The sequence below is a fragment of the Vicia villosa genome, linkage group LG5, assembly GCF_029867415.1.
Source record: "Vicia villosa cultivar HV-30 ecotype Madison, WI linkage group LG5, Vvil1.0, whole genome shotgun sequence".
In the NCBI taxonomy this organism is placed as follows: Eukaryota; Viridiplantae; Streptophyta; class Magnoliopsida; order Fabales; family Fabaceae; genus Vicia; species Vicia villosa.
The window spans coordinates 167,729,398-167,755,153 of record NC_081184.1 but is presented as its reverse complement, the minus strand read 5'-3'; the positions used below and the strand labels follow the sequence as shown (position 1 = coordinate 167,755,153).

Genomic DNA, 25,756 nt, shown 5'->3' with positions numbered 1-25,756 from the left:
CGTGCGACAGTGCCTACCAGAGCGCTTTTTCCTGAAAAGCGCTCTTAAAGGGGGGCCTACAAGAGCGCTTTTTCCAGAAAAGCGCTCTTATAGGGGGGGCCTACCAGAGCGCTTTTAAAAGCGCTTTCGTAGCCTATGCCAGCGCTGGCTTTGGCAGCGCTTTAAAGCGCTGTTAAAGGCCAAAAAAAGCGCTTTTAAAAGCCTTGCGCGTTGTAGTGCTTCCAAAGAAAAAAGTTGGGTAAGATTACCAACTAAGATATCATATTTTTGAAATAAAAGAATTTATTTATTTCAAAGAGCACTAACACTCAATGTCAATACAACATAAATTGACAACCTTTACATAAGAATATTTACAATATGCTTTCTAATCTTGGGTTTCATCCCCCTATATACAATTGAATCAAATATATGTCTAGTAACCCTATGTATATCACTGTAAGACCCTTTATTGTCAAAATTTTTGGAGTTTCTATACATCCAAATGCCATAACAAGCTTCTGTGGCAGCTGCTTTGATCACTTGGTTTTTCCAGCCTTTAACTTTTGCCATTCTTTTTAACCATTCTAGGTTCACACGTTGATTCTGGTCCATGTTCAACCACCTCTTCATGTCTTTCCAGATTTGAGCAGTGGCTAGACAATTAAACATCAAGTGGTTCAGATCTTCCTCTTCCACATTGCAGAGCTGGCATGTAGAATGTTGTATGAAGCCCATGTTCTTCATTCTAACCTTCGTAGCTAAACGGTTTTGACAGATTAACCACATGATCACCTTAGCTCTAGGACGGGCAAAATTGTGAGCTATCATGTGATACCAGTCAGTTCTATTGTTATCATCGATCAGCAGCTCATAGACACGCATCATATTGAACTTCTGAGTAACTTTCATGCTGTTCCAGAGTGAACCCAGTCTCCCTAGCACCTCCTTAGAAGCTAAAATGTTCTTAGTAATCCAAGTGCAATTATTGTTATGTATGTCACTGAGTGCATCCCTCCCTTTTATATAATAGGAGTGGATCCACTTAACCCACAGGTTATTTTCTTTTAAACAGATATTCCAAAGGCATTTGAGTAGTGCTACTTGATTCCAGGTTTGTAAATTAAGAATACTCAGGCCTCCTTGCTTAACAGGGCTACACATTCTCTTCCAAGCCACAGGGCTTTTCTTGCTAGGGTTAGAGGAGCCTGCCCAAATGAAAGCTCTACAAAGACTATCAATCTTGTGAATGACACTAGTTGGGAGAGGCAGGCTAGCCATCCAAAACTGGGCAATGGCAATAATGGTACTCTTAACAAGCTGGATTCTTCCAGCTATGCTTAGAAGTTTAGCTGTCCAATGCCTAATCCTAGCCATGATTTTTTCTATCAGAGGCAAATAATGATTCACACTCAATTTCTTGCAAGCCAGAGGATACCAAGGTATCTTATGGGAAATTTACCTTCTGCAAATCCTGTAATCAGTCCAGCCTGCTCTTTCCTGTCAGCATCCATACCACCATAGAAGGCCTTACATTTGTTAGGGTTCACAACAAGGCCAGTGGACTCTGAGAAGCTTTTGAAGGCATTAAGCACCATCTTTATGGAGTTATCATCACCTCTGCTAAAAAGCAACACATCATCAGCAAAGGTTAAATGTGTCAACCTGAGTTTCTGGCATTTACTATGGAATCTAAAGTCATAGTTTCTAGTCATCTTCTGCATCATCCTGTTTATGTATTCCATCATTATAACAAAAAGGAGAGGGGAGATAGGGTATCCCTGTCTAATGCCTCTCTTTGCCTCCATGACCTGAGTATACTCACCATTCACATTGAACCTGTAGCTCACAGTGGTAGTTCCCAACATGATCCAATTGATGAACTTCATGGGAATACCAAGCTCCATCAACACTGCTTCTAAAGAGGACCAATCAACCATATCATAGGCCTTTTGCAAGTCTATTTGGAGCATACTTCTAGGGGTGCCTCCTTTCCTGGTATAGCCTCTTACCGATTCAAAAGCTAGCATAATGTGATTCTGAATCACCTGCCCTTTTAGAAAAGCTGCTTGGCTCTAATGCACAATATCAGGGAGTACTTGTCCAAGCCTATTTGTAAGGACCTTTGAGATAATTTTATAGAAAGTGGTGCAAACAGCTATGGGTCTAAAGTCCTTGACCTAGTTGCTTTGTCATGCTTAGGTATAAGGGTAACTAAGGTGCTATTAAAAGCTTTAAAGAGTTTACCTTTCTCAAAGAATTCTTGAGCAACCTTCATCACATCCTGCTTGACAATCTCCCAACTAGTCTTGAAGAATTTGGCACCAAAGCCATCCATGCCAGGGGCTTTGAGGTCACCAATATCCTTCAATGCTTCCCAAATCTCCTTTTCAGTGACTGGTTTGGTAAGCTGAATGCTTTGACTGTGTCTCACTTGGTAAAATATCATATTTATACCAAGCCACATGTCTATTTTTAAGCATGTGATTAATTACAAAAAATTTACCTTTATATTTACTATGTTAATAAAAAGTTTTAATTTTATTTAATTGCAAATGTGTTCCTTTTAACATTAATTTTTTTTATTTCAGCAGCAAATTTCATGCCTTTCATTTTCATTGCCCATCGAGTTTTTTTTTGGTTGCCCTTTCATCTTTTTAATTTAATTTCAAGTTTTCTAATTTTTTTAGTTGGTTTTGAATTGAACTTTAAACAAGTGTTGAAGTTTAGTATGATTAGAAGTTGTTAGAACAGTAATGTGAATACAAATCAGATAGTTGGTTCTGAGTTGAACTTTAAACAAGTGTTTTGAAGTTTACTATGATTAAAAGTTGTTAAAACAATAATGTGAATACAAATCAGAGTATAGTAGAAATTGCACTATCGAATTTTTTGTACACTCTTTTTTATAAAAATAAAAAAAGATGGCATGAATAATTTAGGTATTATGAAAAATTATTAGCTGACATGGATGAATGGGGTGTCAGGTAAAAAAACTTCTCATTCTACTATCATTTTGTAATAGGCTCGCCCCCATGCCACTGACATTCTACTAAGAAGAAAAAAAAACATGCTTAAAGATATAGATTTTTGTTACCATAGTTATCCAACAATATATACATATGCTCAGAAGTCAGAACAAGTGAGCGGTGACCATGACCAGTTCAAAGATCTAAATATACAAATATACAGAAAGTGGAAGAAAAAAAACTATCCACAAGACAGAAACTACACTACCATATGATATTATACACTAACTGCAGGTTACTCTTACACCATGAAGCTGCTTCAACACAATTTATTCAAAATCTTTCAAAGTCCTAATCCTATCAGTAAAACAATCTAGATGCCATCAGAAACCCAAGTATCCTTGATTCCTTCTTTCCATATTCCCCATCTCCATCTCACTCCTGGAAATTTACTTCTGCATGTGGAGATGAGGTTTCCAGCAACACGTGGATCAACATCGCTGTGGATGAGCAGAGAAATGTCTCCCAATTGGGTGCATTTATCCAAAATAGAGAAAATAAATGCTAGAGTAAACTCAATGTCAAGTACCACAATATGTGCAATAAGCTCTTTCAAGGTTTTCATCCCAGTCGCATTTTCAAAACTACCCCTTTGGAAAGAACTCTCCGTGGCATGCCAAGCCCCGGAACCTAAACTAAGATATCTTAAATTTGGGAAATAATTCAACAGTATATCAAAGGCAAACTCCACTAGATCAACTTCAACCCCTATAACTATCTGTGTTCTTCTCACAAAATCTAAGCTAAGTCTCTCTACCGCAACGCAACGGCGAAACATGCTTAAAATGAAACCAAGAGAGAGGCATTCCACCTCAAGCTGAAGGCATTGTATGTTACCACAATTTTTCAATACTAACTCAGCAGTATTCTCAAGAGAGAGATTGAAATTGGACAAGGAAGGTGCATCGAGGAAAATTAACTTAGGTTTGATACACTTGAGATGGAAATCAACCAGACTTGGTGCACATATAGTCAAAGAAAGAGGAGCATTGGAAACTGACCATTGACAAGTCTGAAGATGTGAGAGATTAATCGAGGGCTCTTTAAGTCCTCCAACTCCAATAAGATTAAGTTGCGTAAGATTAGGGAAACAAGTATTGATCATGTTCAAATCTTCGTCATCCAATCTTACAAACTCAAGAGTCAGATTGGTCAATGTGGGCATCAAACACAAACCATCCACTGCTAACCAAGCATTCCTAATCACCAATTGCACCAGACCATAACCTGAAACACAAAGGAAGCAAAATTATTAGCAGCAAGATTTTAAATAAGATATGGGAATGCGATAGTGGTCACAAGATCAAGGTTTTTGATGTCTTGGCCATTGTTTAAAACAAATGTCTGCAACCACAATATTGGTTGCAACAAACTAGTTTTTTTTTTATCTTCCTAAGACCACAATACAACATAACGCGCCCAAACCACACAGCCGTGATTGTGGCAGAATCAACATTAGTTGTATTTGATTGCAACTCTCAGTCAAGGAGTCAATGCGACTGCAATCAATACAACAACAACAACAACAACAACAACAACAATGACCATTATTTAAAATTTGTTCTTGATATCAAATGCGACTTCATCCCAGTATTTGAAAGTAATTATTTATTAGTACATTTGTATATTTGGTCCATCTCTTCTTTAGATAACCAGTTCATAAGACTATCCACCACTTCTAAACCCATTTTTAAGTCTTATCTCATAAAATGCGGGATTTTTATAACCTAAGAAGTATGGATACCAGAAACAAGACAAACATAATCACAAACGTGATGTCAATTTTAAACACCAACATTGACATTGACATACCTTTTTTCAGAGATGACGGTTCTTATAGAGATGGTCACAATGCGGTGATACGATGGATCTTAGATAAGCTTTAATATCCTATTACTTTTTACATTTGGTCTAACTATTACTTACAAAAATCAAAATATAAGACAACGACTAACCGATTTTCGGCCTAAACTCCAGAGTTTTAAAAAATAGTCTGCTATTGCGAATACGGCCACGACAAAATGGTATCGGTGTGCCGCTATCACCGTTTTTTATGTTAAAAAACAAATTGGTGTTATATCACACCGCGACAACCACAAAAGCTTTTGCGCACCCCACCCGTTTTTAAAACCCTGCTAAACCCATGCACGCAATTTACCATTTTAATTTTATTTTTAGCTATATGAAGAATTATAATGCAATGGGAATTCAAAATCTTGGTTATTCATAAAGAGAAGAAACAATAAGAATAATTGAGAATTAAGAAGAAGCTAACAAGTGGAAGAGATGAGGGACAAGGCTTTGGATCTTCTCCAACAAGATTGAACCCAGAAATCCGAAACAGACAACTTCTTGATAGACCGAGAAACACACGGAAGCCAATCAAGAATAAAATTAAACTCCGTCAGATGAAGATCATCAGACTCATCTTCAACATCATCAAACGAGACACCCCCGAGCGATCTATCGACGCCAATCGACACTGATTCGAAATCAGGCGATCGGTGAACGAGGTTCTTCAAAACGGTCTTGAAAGGGGTAACGAGGTGCTTGGTTTCCGGTGATCGGGATCTGAGGTAACGCGACATGGAACAGAGGAGGGTTAACGAGCGGACTTCGTTTGAGGCTTGGTTTAAGGTGGTTGAAACGAGTCTGCATCGTGCGAGATCGGAGGTGTCGTTTAGGCGGGTGAGGATTTCTACGAGTAGCGGAGAGGGGAGGTTTTCCATTGATGGAGATGAATTTGCACCGCGCGAGATATGAATTGATGATGAGACCGGTGGGTTTGTTTGCGCGTGTTTTGCGTGGTTTTTTCAAATGGAATTTACTTTTTTTTTTTTATTGTGTTTGCGGTAATTTATAGTTTTTCTGAATAGGTGGGGAGAGATTCTTGCATGCATACAGCATATAGTGTCATAATATCTTTGTAAGAAAGATTTTTTATTAGATATTAACATAACATATAACATGTCCTCCCAGCTAGGGGTAGCAAAATGGGCCTGGCCTGTAGAGAAAATCTGTTTTGTCAGTATTTTTTTTGGGACGGGGCAAGGTTTTAGGTCCACTCTCTTTAATGTATCTGTCCCGTTCCCGTTCTATTTTTTTCGAGCTTTTGCAGACATGAGTTTTTTCATACAACTTTACTATTTTTAGGACTAAAATGTCCAGTGCCCGCGGACTTTCTCCGCCCCACCTTCACTTTTTTGCGGGACGGAGAGAGGTTTTAGGTGCGCATTCTCAAATATGTCCGCCCCACCCTGTCCTGTTTTTTTGCGAGCTTTTGCGGCGTAGAGCTAAACGAGACGGGCATGCCCGTTTGCCCCCCCTTCTCCCACCATTTCTTATTATAGCTAAAATTTAACTTCTAATTCAATGTATCTAATTTATATAGGCTAAATATTATTTTATTTATTGAATGAAACTAAAAAGTTAAATTTGTATAATATTGAATGAAACTAAAAAGTTAAATTTGTTTATAAAATAGAATGGAGGTGTAAGAATTTACGGGTTGAATTTTTTAAATATTACTTTTTTTTATAATTTTACTGACAAATACATTGGTTTATTGTGTACAAGGATGACAACGGATAAGGTTAGATGCGAGTTTCATATTATTCAAATCTTTACAAGCTGAATCCGAACCCAAACCAAAAAATTATTCAAAAATACACATTAGTTTTAAAACTACGTGCATGATAATTTTAATTTTGTATGGTCCAAAACATACCATTTACTTTTATAGAGACAAAAACAAAATTTAATATTTTATAGAAATCAAAAACATATTTAACCTTAATACTTTAATTAAAAGTAAAATAAAGTTGTAAAATTACAACAATTACACAATTATAGTTATTGAGTTTTTGTAAACATTTGTGAAGTTAATATACTCAATAAAAAATTTCATTTAAAGATTGAATTGATAAAAAATATTTATATGCAAAGTTATTCCGGAAATAAAGTAATTCCTATTTTAAAAAATTGATTCTTAAAAAGTGAAAGGAGGGTGTATAAGAAAAGTAGCATTGCAAAAACCAATTTCCAATTGCCACAGTCTCAACTCATAAGGCCCAAAAAGAGTTTCACAAGAAAGACGTAGAAAGATATAGAGGCGCATTCTGGTGCTGCAGCGTCGCGAGGTTGCGACGGCGAACAAACTCCGATACCGGTGACACCGTAATTTCACAATAAACAAAATTGTTCTCAATCGAGAGGGAAAAGAATGGGGAGAAGGATACTGAATGATGCGTTGAGAAGTATGGTGAATGCTGAGAAGAGAGGGAAAGCTATGGTGGAGCTTAAACCTATATCCAATGTCATCTCTTCCTTTCTTCATATCATGAAACACCGCGGTAATAATTCAACTAACATTTTTTTCTCTCTTTATATGATTGAGTATGAAATTCATGTACTGAGTGCTCTATGCTTGATTTGTCTGTGTTGTAAACTTTCATTAGGATTTTGTTATTGTTAGCCTAGAATCCCAATTTTAAAATAATGGAAACCTAAGTTCTTGAAAAATAAAAAAAAATATAAATTTGGTCCTTAATAATGTCATAAGTTTGTTAAATTAGTGTATGTTTGGTTTCGGTGTTGGAGCATTTGAATTGATTATGGATGTGGAGAATTGATTTTGACATGTTTGATTGCTCTCGAGTAAAATTGATTCTGTTTTTCAGAATTCATTTTACTCATAGCTAAGATTTGTAGCTTTTTACTAGTATAAACGTGATTTTTACACAGAAGTTTACCGTTCAACTCACTTCTACAAGAATTGATCTGAACATAAATCACTTTACCTTCAACTTACTTTTAGTCATGATCAATTTTATATAATCAATTCACCTAGAATCAATCTTTTTCAACGCAAAACCAAATACACGCATAGTATAATTTTCGAACATATTTTTAGTCCTATTACAATTAATTTTATTCATACTTGAGATTCTTAAGGATTGTTATGGTGTTTCCTACCTTTTTCATGGACTATGTAGCACTTACACTGATTCGAAAGATGAAAATACCATTTGCATTTGGTGTTGGTACTTCTTGTATCTCCTGCTGACCTATTTTTAGTCATACATAGCCCAGCAAAACAATATTGCCTCCCAATTTTTCTTACCATTGTACCTATAAAGTAAAGTTTCTGAAAGGAGAGAAAAATCATAAAACCAATTTTCTCCTAATACATGAACGATACTCATTTTTGCTTATAATTAAGAATAAACTTTTGCTTTATTTTGTTGATAATCTGGCCGCAATGAAACACCAAACTACTTCTGGATCCCCAATTAGCACTATTTTCTCTACTAACATGAAACATAGATGATGGTGAAGAACATGAAAGACTTTCTATAGAAGCAACTTCAGTTTCTGAAACATCGCATATTGACAAAAATTTTGGACAGCAAACCTCAGCTAACAAATTTTGAGCAATATTTAAGAATTATGAATTCTTAAGAATAGTAGCATAACCAGTGAAAGGGCCAAGTGGACCCACTTTTCCATAACTAGTAGTCTTTGAATTAGGTATTATTCCAACCACCGAATCTTGAAATGGTTTTCCACAACTTTTTAGAAACATGAGCCTTTGATCAAAGTGATAATGATAAGCTTTGTGGATTTGAATCCGTTTGATTTTTCCGTCCAAACTCCAACTGATTTGCTTTGATGTTGAAGTTCAGAAGCATTCACTACACAAACTTCTTGAGCATTGCTATGATGCATGAGTGAGTCATGTGAGAATCTGAACTATTGGAAGTGATAGACTTGACAATATTTTGCAAAGAATGATTCTGATACAGTGGTGAAGAAGTAGGAGTATGATGCATGACATGTCCTAATTGCTTATTACCGCCATAAACACATGGAGGAGAATTTGTTACATTATTTAGAAACCTAGTAGTGACTTGATGTTGAACAGTACTGTTTTTCCAATTTCCAAAACCACTCACATGCTTTTGTTGAGGAGAATGAAAATCAGTCAGGGAATTAGGATATGAATTACCATAGTGCTGTTGTTGATGATGATGATGATGATGTTGCATCATTAATAACCTACTTGATTCTTCTGCACTTGCACCTAGTTGGTCCTGATACTCCAAAGGATTCAAAGTAATAAAGTTAGGGATTTCTGACGGTGAATAAACAACGACAGGTTCCTCATGGTTATAATTACCATTTCTAAAGCTTCTAACTTGAACAAGATCCTGCATGTTAAACTTCTAGGGATTCTTAAGGATTGTTATGGTGTTTCCTACCTTTTTCATGGACTATGTAGCACAGATACTTTCGATTGAAGGATTGAACACATATTTGATCCCGGACGTCTGCCCATGTAATTGCATTTAATTAGTTCTATTTTTCTCAGATTATCATCGGTGTCAGTGTGTGTCTGTGTTAGGACTTCATTACTAATGGATAAAATCCGTCTCTATGTTTTTTGTTGGGAACTATTTTCGAACAGTATTATATCATTTGGAGAAGAATGTTTTTTATTTCTGTATGTCTATGTGCACGTGTGAAACATTACCAAAATCCTCTGACACGGTCTAGTTAGGATGAAAATGAAAGGTTCTAGACATACTAAAATCATTTGATTTTCAGAGAGTGACTACAATGCCAATGTAAATTTAGCTAATTTTCTTTCATTCATTATCATGATAGGATATATCAAGGACTTCCAGGTCTATGATCCCCATAGAGTGGGGAGGATCACTGTTGAACTACAAGGTAGACTTAACGATTGCAAGGCCCTTACATACCGACAAGACTTAAAGGCAAAGGATATTGAAGCCTACAGACTGCGTACTCTTCCAACAAATCAGGTTGGTAGTGCTTATTGTTTTGTTTTCATTTAGTGTCATAGGCATATAGCAGTTTCACCTTTTTGAATATGGAGACTGGTGTTTGCATCAGATGCCAACTTTTATATTTCATTTTTTCTTTTAAAAGAAAGCAGTTAAGGAAAAGGATAATCATTTTGTTCTATTTATCTTGATGCAGTGGGGTTATGTTGTGATTACAACCCCCGATGGTGTTTTGGATCATGAAGAGGCTGCAAAAAGGAATGTAGGTGGTCAAGTTCTTGGTTACTTTCACTAAAGTCGTCCTTTACCTTGTTATTTTAACTAGCCACTGTGTTCAGCTAAGTTTCCCGATAAATTTTCAAAGAATTTGATGAAAGAATGTTTTATTCAGCAAAGGAGGTTTTGTTTTCTATTGATGTATTGTGCTGTATGAATTTTGTGGTAGTTAGTCTTGTTTGTGTTAAATAATAGACTAGGACTTGAATGGATATCATGTCATCTTTAGTTCGTAATCTACTATAAATATATTGTGGGACTTGTGTGATCCGTAGTTAATTCAAGTTCAACCATTCTGCACACTGGTTTTCTTATTTGTTTTTCCGATGATACAGTTTTGGATAAGATGAAGAATTCTTTCTAGAGGGTAATCAATGTTGAAATTTATTTTCCAACCCTGTTGCCTGGTTGAAATTTTAATGCCCGACCAAATAAAGTCCAATTAATTTTACTAGATTTTTTTCTTGTACTTAACTTTGCATATGAAATAGGATGGCCTTAATCAACAATAGCAATTTGTGGTAAAATATAAAGTATCTCTGTTGCTTCAAAAAAGATGTGGTTTTGATTCCCAAGGATTTTAGGACTATTACTATGAATGTGTATGACTTAGAGGTGAGGCTATGCCGCACAGTTATATATAGATTCAGCTTATTTGATTTTAAGCATGATGACCACTTTAATGTGTAAGGTTATTTAAACGTCAAAATCGTAGTAATGCTGATAATCAACATGTGTGTTGAGCTTAAGTAGTCCAGTTTGATGTAGCTAACTGGGACCATGCATTCCTATTTGTTTGTATGAGGTCAGTAGAATGTTTGTGATGAGTTCATCAAGTTCCTTTTGCTAATCATCATGAGAGATTGTAGTTTATAGACAGTTCTATGATGATGCCAAGTAATTTTGAATTTACATCAAACTAAAAACTGTCTGGAGTTTCAATAGTCCATGACCAAGCCCATTTCGTGCACTCTGGTCAGTATACTTGCTGGTATTGGTAATACAACTTGAATTAATATATGTTTGAATGAATGATGAGTTTGACAAAATCACAATGTTTCATTGAAGAGCCTGCATTTGCAAAATATGCTTGCCTTGCAACTGCTAATCTGCTATGTAGAAAAACAATTCCTATTAAGAACTACTATTGATACAAAATAGATATTTTCTTCACTTACTGCTCATTATACTTAAGTTAATTAACATCAGATAAAGGGTTGTGGTGTGGTGTATTAGACAAGTTTATAAAGCCTAGGAGAGTGCATCTTTGTAATCAGGGTTTCAATTAATCATGGGTAGTCCAAAAGGTCATCAAAAGCAGCAATACTTTGAAACCAAACTGCTCATTGAACTGCTAAATGCAGTGATTTACAGTTAAAAGGTAGGAAAATTTGCAAAGAAACCAAATACACAGGCTGTAAATGATCATTGTTAATTTTGTTTTCATTGACTGGTCTCTAATACAATGATTAAGAACATATAGAAAACCCGGGGTTGATTATTGTAACCGATTCTTAACAACCCATATTATGGGTTATGCAATAACAAATGCGTTCATGTTAGTTCTAGTTGCTATATTAAGAAAAAAAATTGGGGAGTGTAATTTTCTTAGACCATGTCTTGGACTATTGATCATAACTCAATATTGGGAATCAAATTAAATCAGCGAATGCGCCTGCATATAGTGAGCCCATCTCCTATTGAAACAAAAGCAAGTTCAAGACGAGAATCCCTTGAAATTGCTTCGTTAAAAGCAAGTGTGAATCTTCTCCATTCTCTCTTTGGTTCTGACACTGCCATTTCTGGTAAAGCAACAGTTCCTCCCCAAAGTGTGTTATCATAGGCAACAATCCCGCCAATCTTAACCAATTTGATAAGCCTCTCATGGTAATTCCAGTAGTTATTTTTGTCAGCGTCAACGAAGGCAAAGCCAAAAGTCCCTTCATTCGCAGGCTGCACCAAAACAGAAAATGAAAAAAAAAACCATAATTGGCCTATGTAGAGATGCTTTGTAAGATGCTTACATCTTGTAGGAGTTTATCAAGAACCGGCAAAGCTGGAGACTCTATGTAGTCAATCTTGTGCAAAACACCAGCCTTTTTGATGAATGGAAGTCCTATCTCATATGCTTTTCTGTCTGGATCCAAAGCTGTAATCTACACCAGGTAAACAAAGGGAGCTAATAACATAAACTATAAATGATACTTCTCCACCTTAGAAGCATAAACATATACAAACCTTTCCATCACGAGGAGTGTTAAGTGCGGTGAGGAGAAGAGAGTATCCGGTGAAAACTCCTATTTCAATTGTCTTTTTAGCATTTAAAAGTTTCAAGAGCAAGGCCATTAGCTGACCCGCATCAGGTGAAGTGCCCATGAAGCCACTGAAAGAATGAAAATAATAATAATAATAATACGTAAAAGAAAATATAACAATGTCATACTATCATGTTTGAGATTCTTGTATGCATATCAAATCATGTTATGTTAACTAACTTGCATGGTTGTAAGTTGAAAGTAATATTATTATATTATAAAGAAAAATTACAGAGGATGATTTGTGGTTGCATTCCTTAGTTCTTTGAGAATCTCTGCTTCTCGTGGATAAACGCTGGTTTCTAGTATATACTGTCACAAAGTTAGTGTTAAAGTAGGGAAATCAATCAAAACAATCACAACAAAAATGACTAAAGATATTTGTATGAACCTTGAGTAAGCCCTCACTCTTCAAAATAATTGGATTGGGAGAAACTGTTGACTTTGATATATTGTCCATCTATTTCTCTGCAACCCTTCACGCTATTAACAACCAGCATCCAAATCAAAGGAACGAGTATGGATAGATTTTTCAGTGAATATGATTGTATTCTTATATAGATCGTATTCTTATATAGGATCTTTCACGCAAAGAATGCACGATGGTTCATGATTTCCTTGTTTGGAATTTCAATCTATCACAATCTTTTCATGGTTTCAAAAGACAAATCAGAAAGCCTATATTAATAGTTTTTGAGAGGTTTAAAAATAACTTGTCTCCACAAATATTGTTTTAACTTTTAATTCTTGTAAAAAAAAATTGTTTTTTTCTTCCATCATTGCAAAACAAATTAAACCGGTCATCAAATCAGTGAAGGGGATATTGGGTAAGTGTTTTACTGATCGAACTGCATGACTAAACCAAATTTAATAGGAAAATTCGGTTAAATAAACTGGTTTATATAACAAAACTATATAATTATAACTGGGTGAACCGAATGACTCAATTTCTAAAAAACATCATGATGGCTACAAAATTTCAAAATATCATAATTTCAAAAGTTCAATCTTTGAATTTAATTTCTAAATATAATCATCACACATAACAAACTAACTTGTCTAATAAATTTAATTTTAAAGAGAGAAAATTATTTCAAATAAGTTTAAGAGAAAAGGGGTGATGCACGGACAGTGTAAAATATTTTTACACTATCAACCAATCACCACCCATGTATCCAATTAAATCAATTTTTTATTTTAAAAAAACTTAATGACATGGCACATTTATGATTTTCTATTAGATGACAGTGTAAAATTAGTGTAAAATAATTTTACACTGTTGCACTACCTTTTAACTCTAAGTTTAAACCAAAATATATTTAATTTTAAAGAGAGAAAATTATTTCAAATAAGTTTAAACCAAAATATACTTAATTTTAATTTTAATTTAAAAAAAATTGTTTAAATAATGTCGTTTTATTTGAGAAAAAATACAAGCAATTAACCAAACCATCAGTTTCTTCAATGTTTACAAATTTCTACCGGTTCTGACCAGTCACACTGGTTCAATCAATAGTTTATCCAGGCCAACAATCAGACCAAACTGATAATCCTCCGATTTCCACTCCAACCGGCCAATTCGCTTCAATTTCTAAAACACTGGTTCAAAAGTAAACCAAATTTTGTTTAAAAGAACAAGTAAACTATATTTCTTTAGACACCATATGTAAGAAAATTGCAAAGATTAAATTAAATATGCATTTAAACTTTATCTTGAGGGTAAAAAGACTTACATCAGGAACATAAGAGAAGGGGGTGAAAAAAGAATTTTAGTATTTTAAGTGAGGTTTATTTTACGGCAATAGTATATCAAAGGTCCACTCAACAAGTTCACTTCCAAGCCTTTATATACATAGAAGGGAAAGCTGATCAGTTGAGATGGTTTAATCAGAAATCCATATTTTGTTAGAGCAACTTGTACAACGAGAGAAAACTCATTTAATGTTTTGAACGCAGCAAAAAAAGAAGAAACAGTAACATCATTTCAAAAAGTAGTGACAATTATTTTAAAAAATTGATGGAGCACCAATGTTGAAAAGACGTGCAAAACGCAAGGTTCTTCCCGATTCAAGTACAAGGGGTTATTGAGGCTTATCAAAGTTAACCTCTAGTTACTCAACCATGTTTTCTCAGAGTAAATAAAAATCAGAATAACACATTGCCATGCGGAATGCCCATATTTGAGTGTATAGACCGACATAGCGCCTATGCAGGACTGCAAAAATCTACACTTAGAGGTGACTATTTTCAGACATAGTAACCAGTGAATGTAAATCCCCTTCCAACAATCTCACCAGCACAATACCATGCATAGATTTCCAAGCCAAACAAAGCAGCAATGCCTGCATCTTCAACCTTTAAGTCTTGTTTGTTCCTCCATAATTGCTTGACATAATCAAGTTCCTTCTTGAAGGCCTCACAACGACCAGGAATGCTGCAAAATATATACCAGAGTGAGTAATATATAGACAAGAAGAAGCTCTGAAAACAAAATTGGTTTAGAACAGACTTGACAGATGTATGTATTTGACATTGGCACAACTTAACAAGCACAGCTAATTTGAAAATAATGCTGTAATAGAGCGCATAAGCGAAATTCAAAGTTTAAAACATCAAACAGAAGCAGGCTTCAGCCCAAGATCTACAAGCATCATGTTATCAGCACTGTTGACATGATTAACTTCATTATTGTAAACCTTCACAAGCACATTGTGAGCTGATCACATTCAAGGACTATAATCAAACCACACAGTTATGGAATATGAAGAAAAAAACCTTCAAACATGAAAATATAGTCCTGGGCAATTGTCAAGATAAAAAAAAGTTATCCAATAACAACAAGTGTTTATTTTGCAGTGATCAGGAAAATTACATGCATTTCTACACTCCGTAGCACTTACAATCCTATTGTTTTATACCAACCACAGCAAACAAAAAAATAGCAACTCCCAGGACATTTTTCAGGAAAGCTCCTTTGCTACTCCTTCCAAAAATAGTTGAAAAAGCATAGTATGCTAGACTTATATTAGATAGTAATAATAATACAAACAAGCAAAGCTTTTTCCTTGTGTAAACTACATGGCTCATATGATGTAACATAAGAAACGGAGGTATGCAGTATTCTGCGTAGCTGACATGCACAGAATATATATTGCTATACACTCCATTGCAGGAAAGGCACTTTGGGGTTAAATCTCAATTGTTTTACTAATTACTATGGTATGCAAGTAGAAGTCACATCAACCAAATGCTGCACAACGGTACCAAACATCAATCAAAGTGCTCATCCAAAGAAATTATTTGAAGCAAAGACATGTTTCATTGAAGCGCTGGCATTTGCAAAATATGCTTGCCTTGCTACTGCAATGTAGGAAAACAATTCCTATTAAGAATAACTATTGATACAAAATAGATATTTTCTTCACTTACTGGTCATTATACTTAAGTTAATTAACAACAGATAAAGCCTGGGAGAGTCCAACTTTGTAATCAGGGTTTCAATTAATCATGGGTAGTCCAAAAGGACATCAGAAGCAGCAATACTTTGAAACCAAAATGCTCATTGAACTGCTATATGCAGTGATCTACAGTTAAAAGATAGGAAAAATTACAGAGAGGAAACCAAATACAGAGGCTGTAAATAGTCATTGTTAATTTTATTTTCATTGACTGGTCTCTAATACAATGATTAGCAATATATAGAAAGCTCAGGGGTTGACTATTGTAACCGATTCTTAACCACCCGGCAAGCTAACAGCTTAATTCTGTTCTTAGGGGAAAAGGGATACGTGTAATTGGGAGTTCAACTGAAATATGTGTGACACTTGACCAATAAATCATTATTTCAACCAAGGATCACTCGGGCTTGACAAATGAATGATTATTTCAACCAAGGATTACTCAGGCACTCCTGATCAATTTTACTTTAGCAGAAGCTTACTAACCACTTGAGCCCACCACTTGGTTAGGCTAACAGTTTACTTATAACCAAATTAGTTAAGCTTACAGCTTTACCTACATATCTTCGATAAAAGTTTACTGAACTAAAATTTAGCCAAGGAATGTATTTTTCAATAAAAAAGACTGGTTTTGTAATCCGTCAGCTCGTTTTTTGGAGTATACATAGACAGAGAGCACCATAAGTACTACTACTTTAAGAAAAACAGATTTATTAAAAGGCAGTTTTTTACACTTTCAAAATTGATGGTGATATTTAACTATTTTGTTAGTTGAGAACGGTTGGAACAGTGGCTAAAGCACTGCACCTAAGTTTTATCCTATTTGTTTGCACTTAAATGCTAACCGATTGGACAGAGTAGTTCAATCTGGTTGTGTTACAATGTTCAGGTATTCATTTTGAACATTAAATCAGAATCCAGATTATATCCAAAAATCTGAGAAAGACATCATCAATGTATCCGATCACCTAACCATTTTATGTAAACAACTAGCAATCACTAATACTATTATAAATGAAATACCAAAGTAAGCTGCTTCGCAACAAGATGCTAATAGTCTACTACTTTTTTTTTTAATTCAACACACGCAATCTCAGCCTCACCCTTCAGTGCTTCCAAGTGGAGTAAAGGAAAACCATGACAGCAAGAAATTACCAACAAAATCAAAGTGGAATTCAGAATGACAACAATACCAACCAAACGAACAAATTATAGACAACAACAAGATTATCCAAATAAAGAATTATAGCGCAAAATTGAAAAAGAACAGAGTTGGATAAAATATAACCTAGCCAGACGGGTGTAAAACAATTGCTTTGACAAAAGGTTGCATTTCTCAATTGTAGCAGGCTCCTGAATGTACTCTTTGTTCTGCTCCAACAACTGCTTGTAGTAAACATTTCCATGCCTGGATATAAATTGCGATGCTTGACATGCTTTCGATTGCAACGACTTCAACTTCGACGCCATATCAAATCTGCAAACAAATCAAAAACAAAAAAACAATGCACAATACATCAATCACTCAAACATACTAATCACGTTAAAAGAAAATATTAATAAACTCCTAATCCATAATTATAATTTTAAACAACGTAAATTGTTCTAATCAATGATAATTTATATGGATTTATGGTTGCAAAGTCAAAACCCTAGAAATTCGCAGATCTGAAGAGGAATACGAAAACGATAACAGTGTCTATAGGATAATGAGATCTGAAGAGATTGGGAAAGGAATGGAGGACGAAGAAGAAGCGTTACCTTGTGGAGTGAATGAGTGCAGTAATCGGAGATTGTTCGCCGCAGCTTCTGCAAGAACAAAGGATGCGGCTCTATGTGAAAACTCAACTCTATAGACTCTAACCCTGTGTGTGAATTTTCGCTTTTTTTTTTTTTGTTTATTTTTGTTCTTGAGCAATTTGGTTTTGATTGTTTGGGCCTTGTGAACTGAGAATAGGTGGGTGATATGGGTTACTATTAGTACCCTGGTTTTTTGGATTTGAGATTCTCTTGATTTTTCAAATAAATTGAGAGCTCAATTATTATATAAGTTTAATTTTGGTTCATGTTTTACTTAATTTGTAATTTTTAACTCTTTTGTTATGAAATTCTTGATTTTGATTCTTCATATTTTAACTTTTTTTATATTTAATCTCATGTTTTAATTGAGTTTTTGGTCTTTAGATTTCAAAATAAAAGCCCATGTTTTATCTAGAGTGGTCGTCAATAAAAGTAATAAATTGTGATGCATCACCTAAAAATTTATCATCCATCATGCAAACATCAATGTGATCTAAGCCTAGAATATTTTGCCTCCTATCAGGACCATTACTATTAAAGGAAATTCAATGTTACTTATTAGATTACTAAAAAATAATGAATGCATATTTTTAGAGGAGTATATTTTGTAAGTATAGAGAATAACTAGGGGGATTAGGTTTTAAGACCTTTTTTATTGTTATTTTAGAGATGCCAGGGTTCTTTTTGTATTTATGGAAAATATGATAATCTGATGAATGATAAAGCTGGAAAAATAAAATGCAGTAAGTAAATTGACACAAGGATGTATCCTGGTGTATTCTACTTCTTGACTTGTCGTAACTCTCATATTTGTCACGCTTATGAAAATTTATTGTTTTGCTTCTCCTTCTTGGTTCAATAACTAGAGCTTCAAACTAATTACAAGTAATATTCAAACCACACTCTTTTCTTCTAACTTCTTCATTAAACATGCTATCTTTAACCGTTAACATTACCAATTTCTCATTCAAAGTTGAATTAATAAGTGTCACAACAAGAACTTCTCAATTATCAAGAAAGGAACTAAGCAGTAATATGACTTGCAATTCATCATCCAACTTAATATCAATAGTTGCCAACATACTCACAATATTCTAAAACACACTCATATGCTCTGCCATTGAGTTATCCTCGTATTTCATATTAACGAACTTCTTGATCAACCATGTTTTATTTTGCCTGTTCTAGCGCTTATATAACTCTTTAATTTATTCCACATTTTCCGTGCTTCAGTTTTAGCTTCAACATATGAATATACACTGAAGTCCAAGCATTGTTTAATTAGAGCAACTATCTCCCGATTCATCTTCTTTCATTCGGCATTAGACTTATCACTTCGTTTACGTTTCCCCCCTTCAATAAGATCATACAAATCTTTGTTGTATAACTTATCTTTCATGAGAATCTTCCAGAGTGTATAATTAGTATAGTTGAGCTTAATTATGTTTGACTTTTGATTTTTCTCCATTTAAAATACACAAAACAAGCTAATCAGGCTTTGATACAACTTGGGAAATAATCTAATCATTGAAATATTTTCAAGCAAAACATTTTTCCAAACCTATGCAATTTGAACATACAACCATCAAAACCAACTGCAGAGCACAATAATAATAGCAATAACACGTAATTTTTAACGTGGAAAACTTCTCTCAAAATGAGAGAATGAAAAATAAGAGACCTAATCCAGCCAAACGTTCCATTATATCAATAATGGGTATACAAAAGTCTTCCTAATAACACTAGAGAATTAACAAACTTCACAAATATAAAATAATGACGGGAAAAATCACTTCAAACAACACCTACACAAATGTGGGTATACCAAAACAACTCCAATAGAAGGTAAAACTATTCACCAAAAATAAATAAAATTAATTGAGTGATAAGAATTACATCATGAATTTGTAGCTTAAACGGATAAAATTTGCTACAAACTCACCTATCGCTGGTGTCTTTTCCCTTTGAAACATTTGTTTAGTTGCTTATTCGTTTCTTATTCTTTGAAAGCTTTTTTTTCTTTTATTATTTTTATTTTTCAAATAAATGGCAAGTTCCATTTTAAAAGTGAGCACACCCTACAGTCATGACCTCCAGATTGTTTGGGCCATATGAACTGAAAGTAGATGTATAGTGTGTTTGAAATAGCATTATAACATGTTCCATAAATGAGTGACTTTATTAGTTCATGCACCAAGAAACATTTCTTTATATGGTTTCAAACATGTTTCGCGCACATACTAAACAACTAAAAAAATATCAGCACATACTATCTCAAAATGATTCAAGTGTTTCACAAACTCAAACTCCCTATTCGAATACATGATTTTGTTTCATAGATCCATAACATGTTCTTGCCTTTTAGATTCGACATACTCCTTACACTTCATACTAATTTTTTTTTGAAATATGAAACAGGCACAACATATGATTTGAGCTTGGGAACACAACTTCCATTACATTCATCAACGTCAGTTTCTGATCTGTCACCAAAAGCTTCGGTAGCAACTTCTCGGAAGCGAACAACTTTTTCGTCTTCTCCAGTGTCCATGAAACAATCAATAATCATCAGGTTTCTAGTAACAAATAAATCAAAAGTTGCACTTTTGGATAATTTAATACCTGTTTGTTTTGTATGTATAGTAAAAAATCAACAACAAATTAAACAAGTTCCACAACATTTGAATCGTACCTGTTTATGGTCAAGTACATGTATTTATCTTCATATTGTATTTTGTCATGCCATTTACAAATTGTTTTTCATCATCTTTTAAACGGCCTAATAAGTCATGATCATCTAAATCTGCAGCTAGTTTATGATTGTGAAACTCACACCTAACCATCACCTTCCAACTGTTACCACTTGGCCCAAATCTCAGCATAAATGGACATTTAACTTTCATAATATAACTAACTGCCTCCAGAGAAATTCTTACTTTTGTAGTTTCTTCCTCTCTCACAACCTATAATCAATTTATCTTTCATCCCTCTTATCTCATTTGCAGTATCAGAATGAATCGTAACAACAATAGTATTATGTTGTTTACCAATAAACTGTACCATTGTTAACACGTCAGCTCGAAAGGAAAATATCTCTCATTTACAACATATAAAGAATAAATTATCAATATGAGAGATACCAAAAGCCTATTAAATTTTGAACAAGTTAAAAACAAAACATACAAGTAAAACATTCAGTGGTGAAAAACTACATAAAATCGACATAAGAACCATCAAGATCTGGACTGTACAAATAAAACATTTTGAACTGCCAAATTTTTACACTAGACTAAAAATCCTAATTTGTTTACGTTTACCAATTTTTTCAAAAAATTTGGTAGAAGGATTCCTCATAAATGTAGAATTTTTAAAAAGTTCAATAAAAATGCAACAATTAAAAAAAAAAGATTTTTGTAATTATGAGAAAATGATTTTTTAAATATCTAATAAAATTGCATAATTTCCACCCATTTCCAAAAAATTTCGTACCAAAACTTCTGTTATATACACTGGATTTCTTGATTTTTACAGCTTGTTCAAAATAAAATTTTGGACCAAATATTATTTTCCAATTGATAAATAATGAGAAGGACATTTTTGCCAATATAAAAATACTAGGGGTATTAGGTTAACGAGGGAGGTTAAATTCTCCACCAAGATACTTAAACAACAATAGACCACATCAAGTTGGTTTGTCTGTCCAACTTAAGATCATGGCCTTTTTATGGGGTACCATTTTTTATGAACTTGTTTGAAATTGGGCACATTGAAATTGTATATGAAGGATCTCCCTTTAGTTAATGTCAAGTTTGTAGAATTTGAGTTTAATTCGTTAAAATAATTAATAATTAATTTCAATCTAAAGCTTGAAATTGTGTCTTACATTAAATAAATATAAGCTTAACCCAAGGCAAATATGATAATTCATCTATAATTATACCCCTACTGCTATATTGCAGTAATATGTACTCAGTACACCAAGATGAAAAAGCCAGTACAAAATTTCAACAATTTATTCTCAGTCTATTCATACAAAGCTAAAAACATGGATATTAAAAATGACAAAATCACAGGAAAATAATTATGGTCGATTCCCGCCGCTAGCTTTCTAAAATGATAAGAGAACAACACAAGTCCATCCCGCTTCAAATACAAGAGGTTGCCGAGGTTTATTAACCACTAGTTTTGCAACCTTTTTTTCCTCAAGAAAAAGAATGACAAATTGCTTGTAGAATGCTCAAAATCAACATCAACATAATGTTATAAATGACATTACTCCTGGATTTAGGAGAGTATAGAGCCCCGCTAAATCATTACATTATAAAGTGGTTACTGTTAGACATAGTAACCTGTGAAAGTAAATCCTCTTCCAACAATCTCGCCAGCACAAAACCATGCAAAGCATTCTAGGCCAAACAAAACAGCAATACCTGCATCTTCAACCTTTATCTCTTTCCTGTTCTTCCAGAATTGCTTGGCATAATCAAGTTCCTTATGGAAGGATTCATAACGACCTGGAATACTGCAAGAGATTGATGGATGAGTTATAACTTAAATGTAATAACAGAAGCAACAGAAACTAAATTAGCATAGAATAGAATAGAATAGAATAGAATAGATTCACTAAACATATAGCAAAATGAATCAACCAAGGAAATGCTGCTAAATGGCACCAACCAGACTACCATATCTATGCATTGCCACTATTCATACCTTTGATCCAATGTCACGTTGCACCAAACACTTATTGCTAACTAACTAATCACAATTCTAAAATTAGTGTCTTGCAGCTGCGATAGAGATCAACATAGTTCTAAAACGGCTAAACTGTTATAAGTTGTGGTTTGACATATTTGATATATTTATGAAGCTAACTCCCAACTTTGTATTTAGAGCTTCAACTAAAGATGGGCAGTCCAAAAAGTCCTTGAGGCTTAAGAATCATGTTAGTTCAAGAGTTCAAAAGGGGTCAATAAACAGTCATTCTCTTTGTACTTCTACAGCAGTTCTGAACAATTTTCAGAATAAATCTGCTGTTTCAATTCAACATAGGATCATAATTCTGATCATATCTATGACTTCAATGTAGAATCCAATACCACATAAACCCTAATTCATGGCATGAACTCTATGTTATCCAACAGTAAACTCTAAACATATTCATGGGCTGTATCCTATATAGTTATTAACACTTGATTGCTAAGAAAAATTTCATGTTGACCCGTGATCACCCAATCATCCTACAAAAATATTAATGTTAATCTTATACAAAAGTAAGATTTTCAAGTGTGCATTCCAAAAACATGATCAAACAATGAACATCAGTTTCAAAACTTGAAACCTCACGCTCCAGGGATTTCTCCCATGTCAATAAAGGGAAAGATAATGACTGACATCAAATTGCAACAAAGAATGTCAACAAATTCATTTAAATTGTACTGGTATATTAGTAAGGGGGCCCATAAGGGGCAGGCGATATGGGAGGCAAGTAATGCACTGCCTCGCCCATAAAGATCCCCTGATCACCCGTTTTTTAGATCGTTTGCCCGTTTATTGGATACGGCACTTTCCTCTGGGATAAATTGCCTGATGTGGGAAAGTGGGGAAATTGCGTGTCCCTATTCCGTAACGGTACGGAAGAAGCCATAGAGGAGTTAACCATGCTCTCCAAAATAACAGTGGATTAACTGTCCACTCCCATATTCTCTTGGTGGTGGTTGCTATTTCCAAGAGGTCTACGATCCAGGCTCAGCTCAACTATAAATATCTCAACCCTAAAATCGAGAAGGGGACAATCTGACATTCACACAAAAACTACATACACAGGGCTTCTCACCTCCTTACGTGAGCTAGCTCTTAACCCTACAACATACCTTAAAGTCTCTGACAACCCTAGATCACTAGGCTTTGTTTGGATTGATGGAATCGGATGGAGCGGAGTGGAGCGGAATGGAATAAAATGATATTGCATTGTTTGGATGATTTAAAAACGGATGGAGCGGAGAGGAAAAGAGTGATATGGATCCATTCCATTCCATCACTTACCACCATATTCCTTCCCCTTCGATTTGGGCAAAATGAACAATTTGCCTTATTCCGTCATAAAATTTCCAAACAATGGAATGGTATCTTCATTCCGCTCCGTTCTATTCCGCTTCATACCACTCTGCTCCGTCCATTTCGTGATATCCAAACATAGCCTAAAGGTAGTCACGTATTATACTAAGTATAGGTATTATACTTTTAGCAAGTACAAAAATCAATAAATCATGGCCAACAAACAAGTATACTATATAACTAGAGAATATTACACACTAAATCCAACTAAATATATTAAGAATGAAGAGAAAAAAAAATTGATTGAAATAAAACCTAGCAAGGCGAGTGTAAAACAATTGCTTGGCCAAAAGGTTGCATTTCTCTATTGTAGGAGGATCCTGAATGTATTGCTTGTTCTGTTCCAACAGCTGCTTGTGGTAAGAAGTTCCATGCTTGGCTATAAATTGCGATGCCTGACACGCCTTGGACGTCAACTGCTGCAACTTTGCCGCCATCAAATCTGGAAAAAGACATCGCGAATTATAATCATTTCAAACCATTCACCTCATTTACAAGCTTCAAATTGTTATATTAACTTTTCCATTTAATTCTATCTTAAAATTAGAACTTCAAGAAAATTTATTCAGCAGATTGAAGAAAAATTGTTCAAAACCCTACGTATCTACAAATTTTCGGTAAATCAATAACAAAACATTGAAGAATTAAAATCACAACTCACGAGACGAATTTGTGAGTAGCAAAGTATCAGGAAACAAAATCGGAGAAACCAGATCTGAAGAGTAATACAGAAAACGATAATATCTCAACGGGAGTGATAATTCAGAGACGACGGAGGAACGTTACCTTGTCAAGTGAATGAATGCGGTGATCGGAAATTGTTCGCCGCCGCTACCTCACGACGCTGCAATTACCGACAGTGCGTATCTCTATATGTGTGTCTCTCAGCGTTCGAGTCTAAACCTTGCGTAGTTGTGTGAACTGTGAAGTGTTTTTTTTTTTTTTTTTTAATTTTAATTCTTCATTCTTTTTCGTTTTTTTTTTTTTATAAAAAATTCTCCTTTTCAGTTTGGTCTAGACTTATTTGGGCCACGTGAGCCCAAAGTAGGTGGTCACAGTGAATTGTTATTTACACCCATACTTTTTCTATTAACTATGATGTGAGAGAATTCTGATTGAATTGTATTCATTACTATGTTAATTTATTACAATGAGAGGCTAACACATTTATATACTAGCTCTAGTAGTTTCACCTATAACTAAATTTGTAACAAATTCAGGATTCTATTAGTTTATCTTGTATCTGATATTTTTAACATATTCTAAATGCATATATCACATAATTGGACTTTGATAGTGTTCCGGACTGGCCCAATTATTCAAATTGACATAATCTACTCTTTGGTCCAACGTGTCCTGGTCTAAACACGCGATAGCTTTTCCCGACATGTTCCGGGCAATAGCAAGTTAGGACCGAGCACGCTGAAGCTTCGTGCTCGGCAACGGCTAGCTCTCCGCGTTTCCTGGCCGCAAATCACGCATAGGCCCTAAAAAAATGGAGTGGACCGTTACAGAACTGTCCTATAAATAGCCCTCTAGCCTAGGGGTGTTCGCGGTGCGGTTTGGGCGGTTTTGACAAAAAAATCATCTGAACTGCAAGAGAAAAAATTGTGCGGTTTGGTTTGGTTCGGTTGGCTTTTAAAAAAAATCCGAACCAAACCAAACCAAACTAATGCGGTTTGGTTCGGTTGGTTCGGTTTTTAAAAAAATTTTATTGAACCATACATATACATATAGATGACAACATAACTTTGTATTTAGACATTCATACACTATCAAATAACAACAAAACTCATCATATTTTGACAACAACTTTCTATTTAATATGTAAAAATTAAATTAGATAAAAGTGAAATTAATAAACATAAAATAATAATATAAAACAATATAAAAATTATTAGAATGAAACACAAAAATAGAAGAAATGAGAGATTAGTGAAGGTGAAAAAGAAAAAACAAAGGAATTGAGAGAT

The 25,756-nt window shown here is 34.4% G+C and overlaps 5 protein-coding genes across 5 annotated transcripts; 1 reads left to right on the top strand and 4 right to left on the bottom strand.

Annotated features, from left to right (window-relative positions):
• Positions 1 to 3,053: 3,053 nt before the first annotated feature.
• Positions 3,054 to 5,847, bottom strand: LOC131603788 (F-box/LRR-repeat protein At4g29420). The gene is made up of 2 exons (XM_058876220.1): positions 5,284 to 5,847; positions 3,054 to 4,235 (listed from the first exon to the last, which is right to left on the bottom strand). Exons 1-2 carry the CDS (start codon positions 5,735 to 5,737, stop codon positions 3,322 to 3,324), a joined length of 1,368 nt encoding a protein of 455 aa, XP_058732203.1. The 5' UTR covers positions 5,738 to 5,847; the 3' UTR covers positions 3,054 to 3,321.
• Positions 5,848 to 7,100: 1,253 nt separating this feature from the next.
• Positions 7,101 to 10,227, top strand: LOC131603784 (small ribosomal subunit protein uS8my-like). Its single transcript, XM_058876217.1, has 3 exons — positions 7,101 to 7,360; positions 9,675 to 9,835; positions 10,014 to 10,227. Exons 1-3 carry the CDS (start codon positions 7,231 to 7,233, stop codon positions 10,110 to 10,112), a joined length of 390 nt encoding a protein of 129 aa, XP_058732200.1. The 5' UTR covers positions 7,101 to 7,230; the 3' UTR covers positions 10,113 to 10,227.
• Positions 10,228 to 11,495: 1,268 nt separating this feature from the next.
• Positions 11,496 to 13,038, bottom strand: LOC131603783 (probable caffeoyl-CoA O-methyltransferase At4g26220). Its single transcript, XM_058876216.1, has 5 exons — positions 12,800 to 13,038; positions 12,641 to 12,720; positions 12,332 to 12,476; positions 12,118 to 12,249; positions 11,496 to 12,046 (listed from the first exon to the last, which is right to left on the bottom strand). Exons 1-5 carry the CDS (start codon positions 12,866 to 12,868, stop codon positions 11,756 to 11,758), a joined length of 717 nt encoding a protein of 238 aa, XP_058732199.1. The 5' UTR covers positions 12,869 to 13,038; the 3' UTR covers positions 11,496 to 11,755.
• A 1,349-nt stretch (positions 13,039 to 14,387) lies between these two features.
• On the bottom strand, positions 14,388 to 17,784 carry LOC131603786 (uncharacterized). The gene is made up of 3 exons (XM_058876218.1): positions 17,628 to 17,784; positions 17,155 to 17,343; positions 14,388 to 14,842 (listed from the first exon to the last, which is right to left on the bottom strand). Exons 2-3 carry the CDS (start codon positions 17,334 to 17,336, stop codon positions 14,656 to 14,658), a joined length of 369 nt encoding a protein of 122 aa, XP_058732201.1. The 5' UTR covers positions 17,337 to 17,343; positions 17,628 to 17,784; the 3' UTR covers positions 14,388 to 14,655.
• A 3,863-nt stretch (positions 17,785 to 21,647) lies between these two features.
• LOC131603787 (uncharacterized) lies at positions 21,648 to 24,723 on the bottom strand. Its single transcript, XM_058876219.1, has 3 exons — positions 24,570 to 24,723; positions 24,039 to 24,225; positions 21,648 to 22,188 (listed from the first exon to the last, which is right to left on the bottom strand). The coding sequence occupies exons 2-3, from the start codon at positions 24,218 to 24,220 to the stop codon at positions 22,002 to 22,004; spliced, it is 369 nt and encodes a 122-aa protein (XP_058732202.1). The 5' UTR covers positions 24,221 to 24,225; positions 24,570 to 24,723; the 3' UTR covers positions 21,648 to 22,001.
• Between the last annotated feature and the right edge of the window lie 1,033 nt (positions 24,724 to 25,756).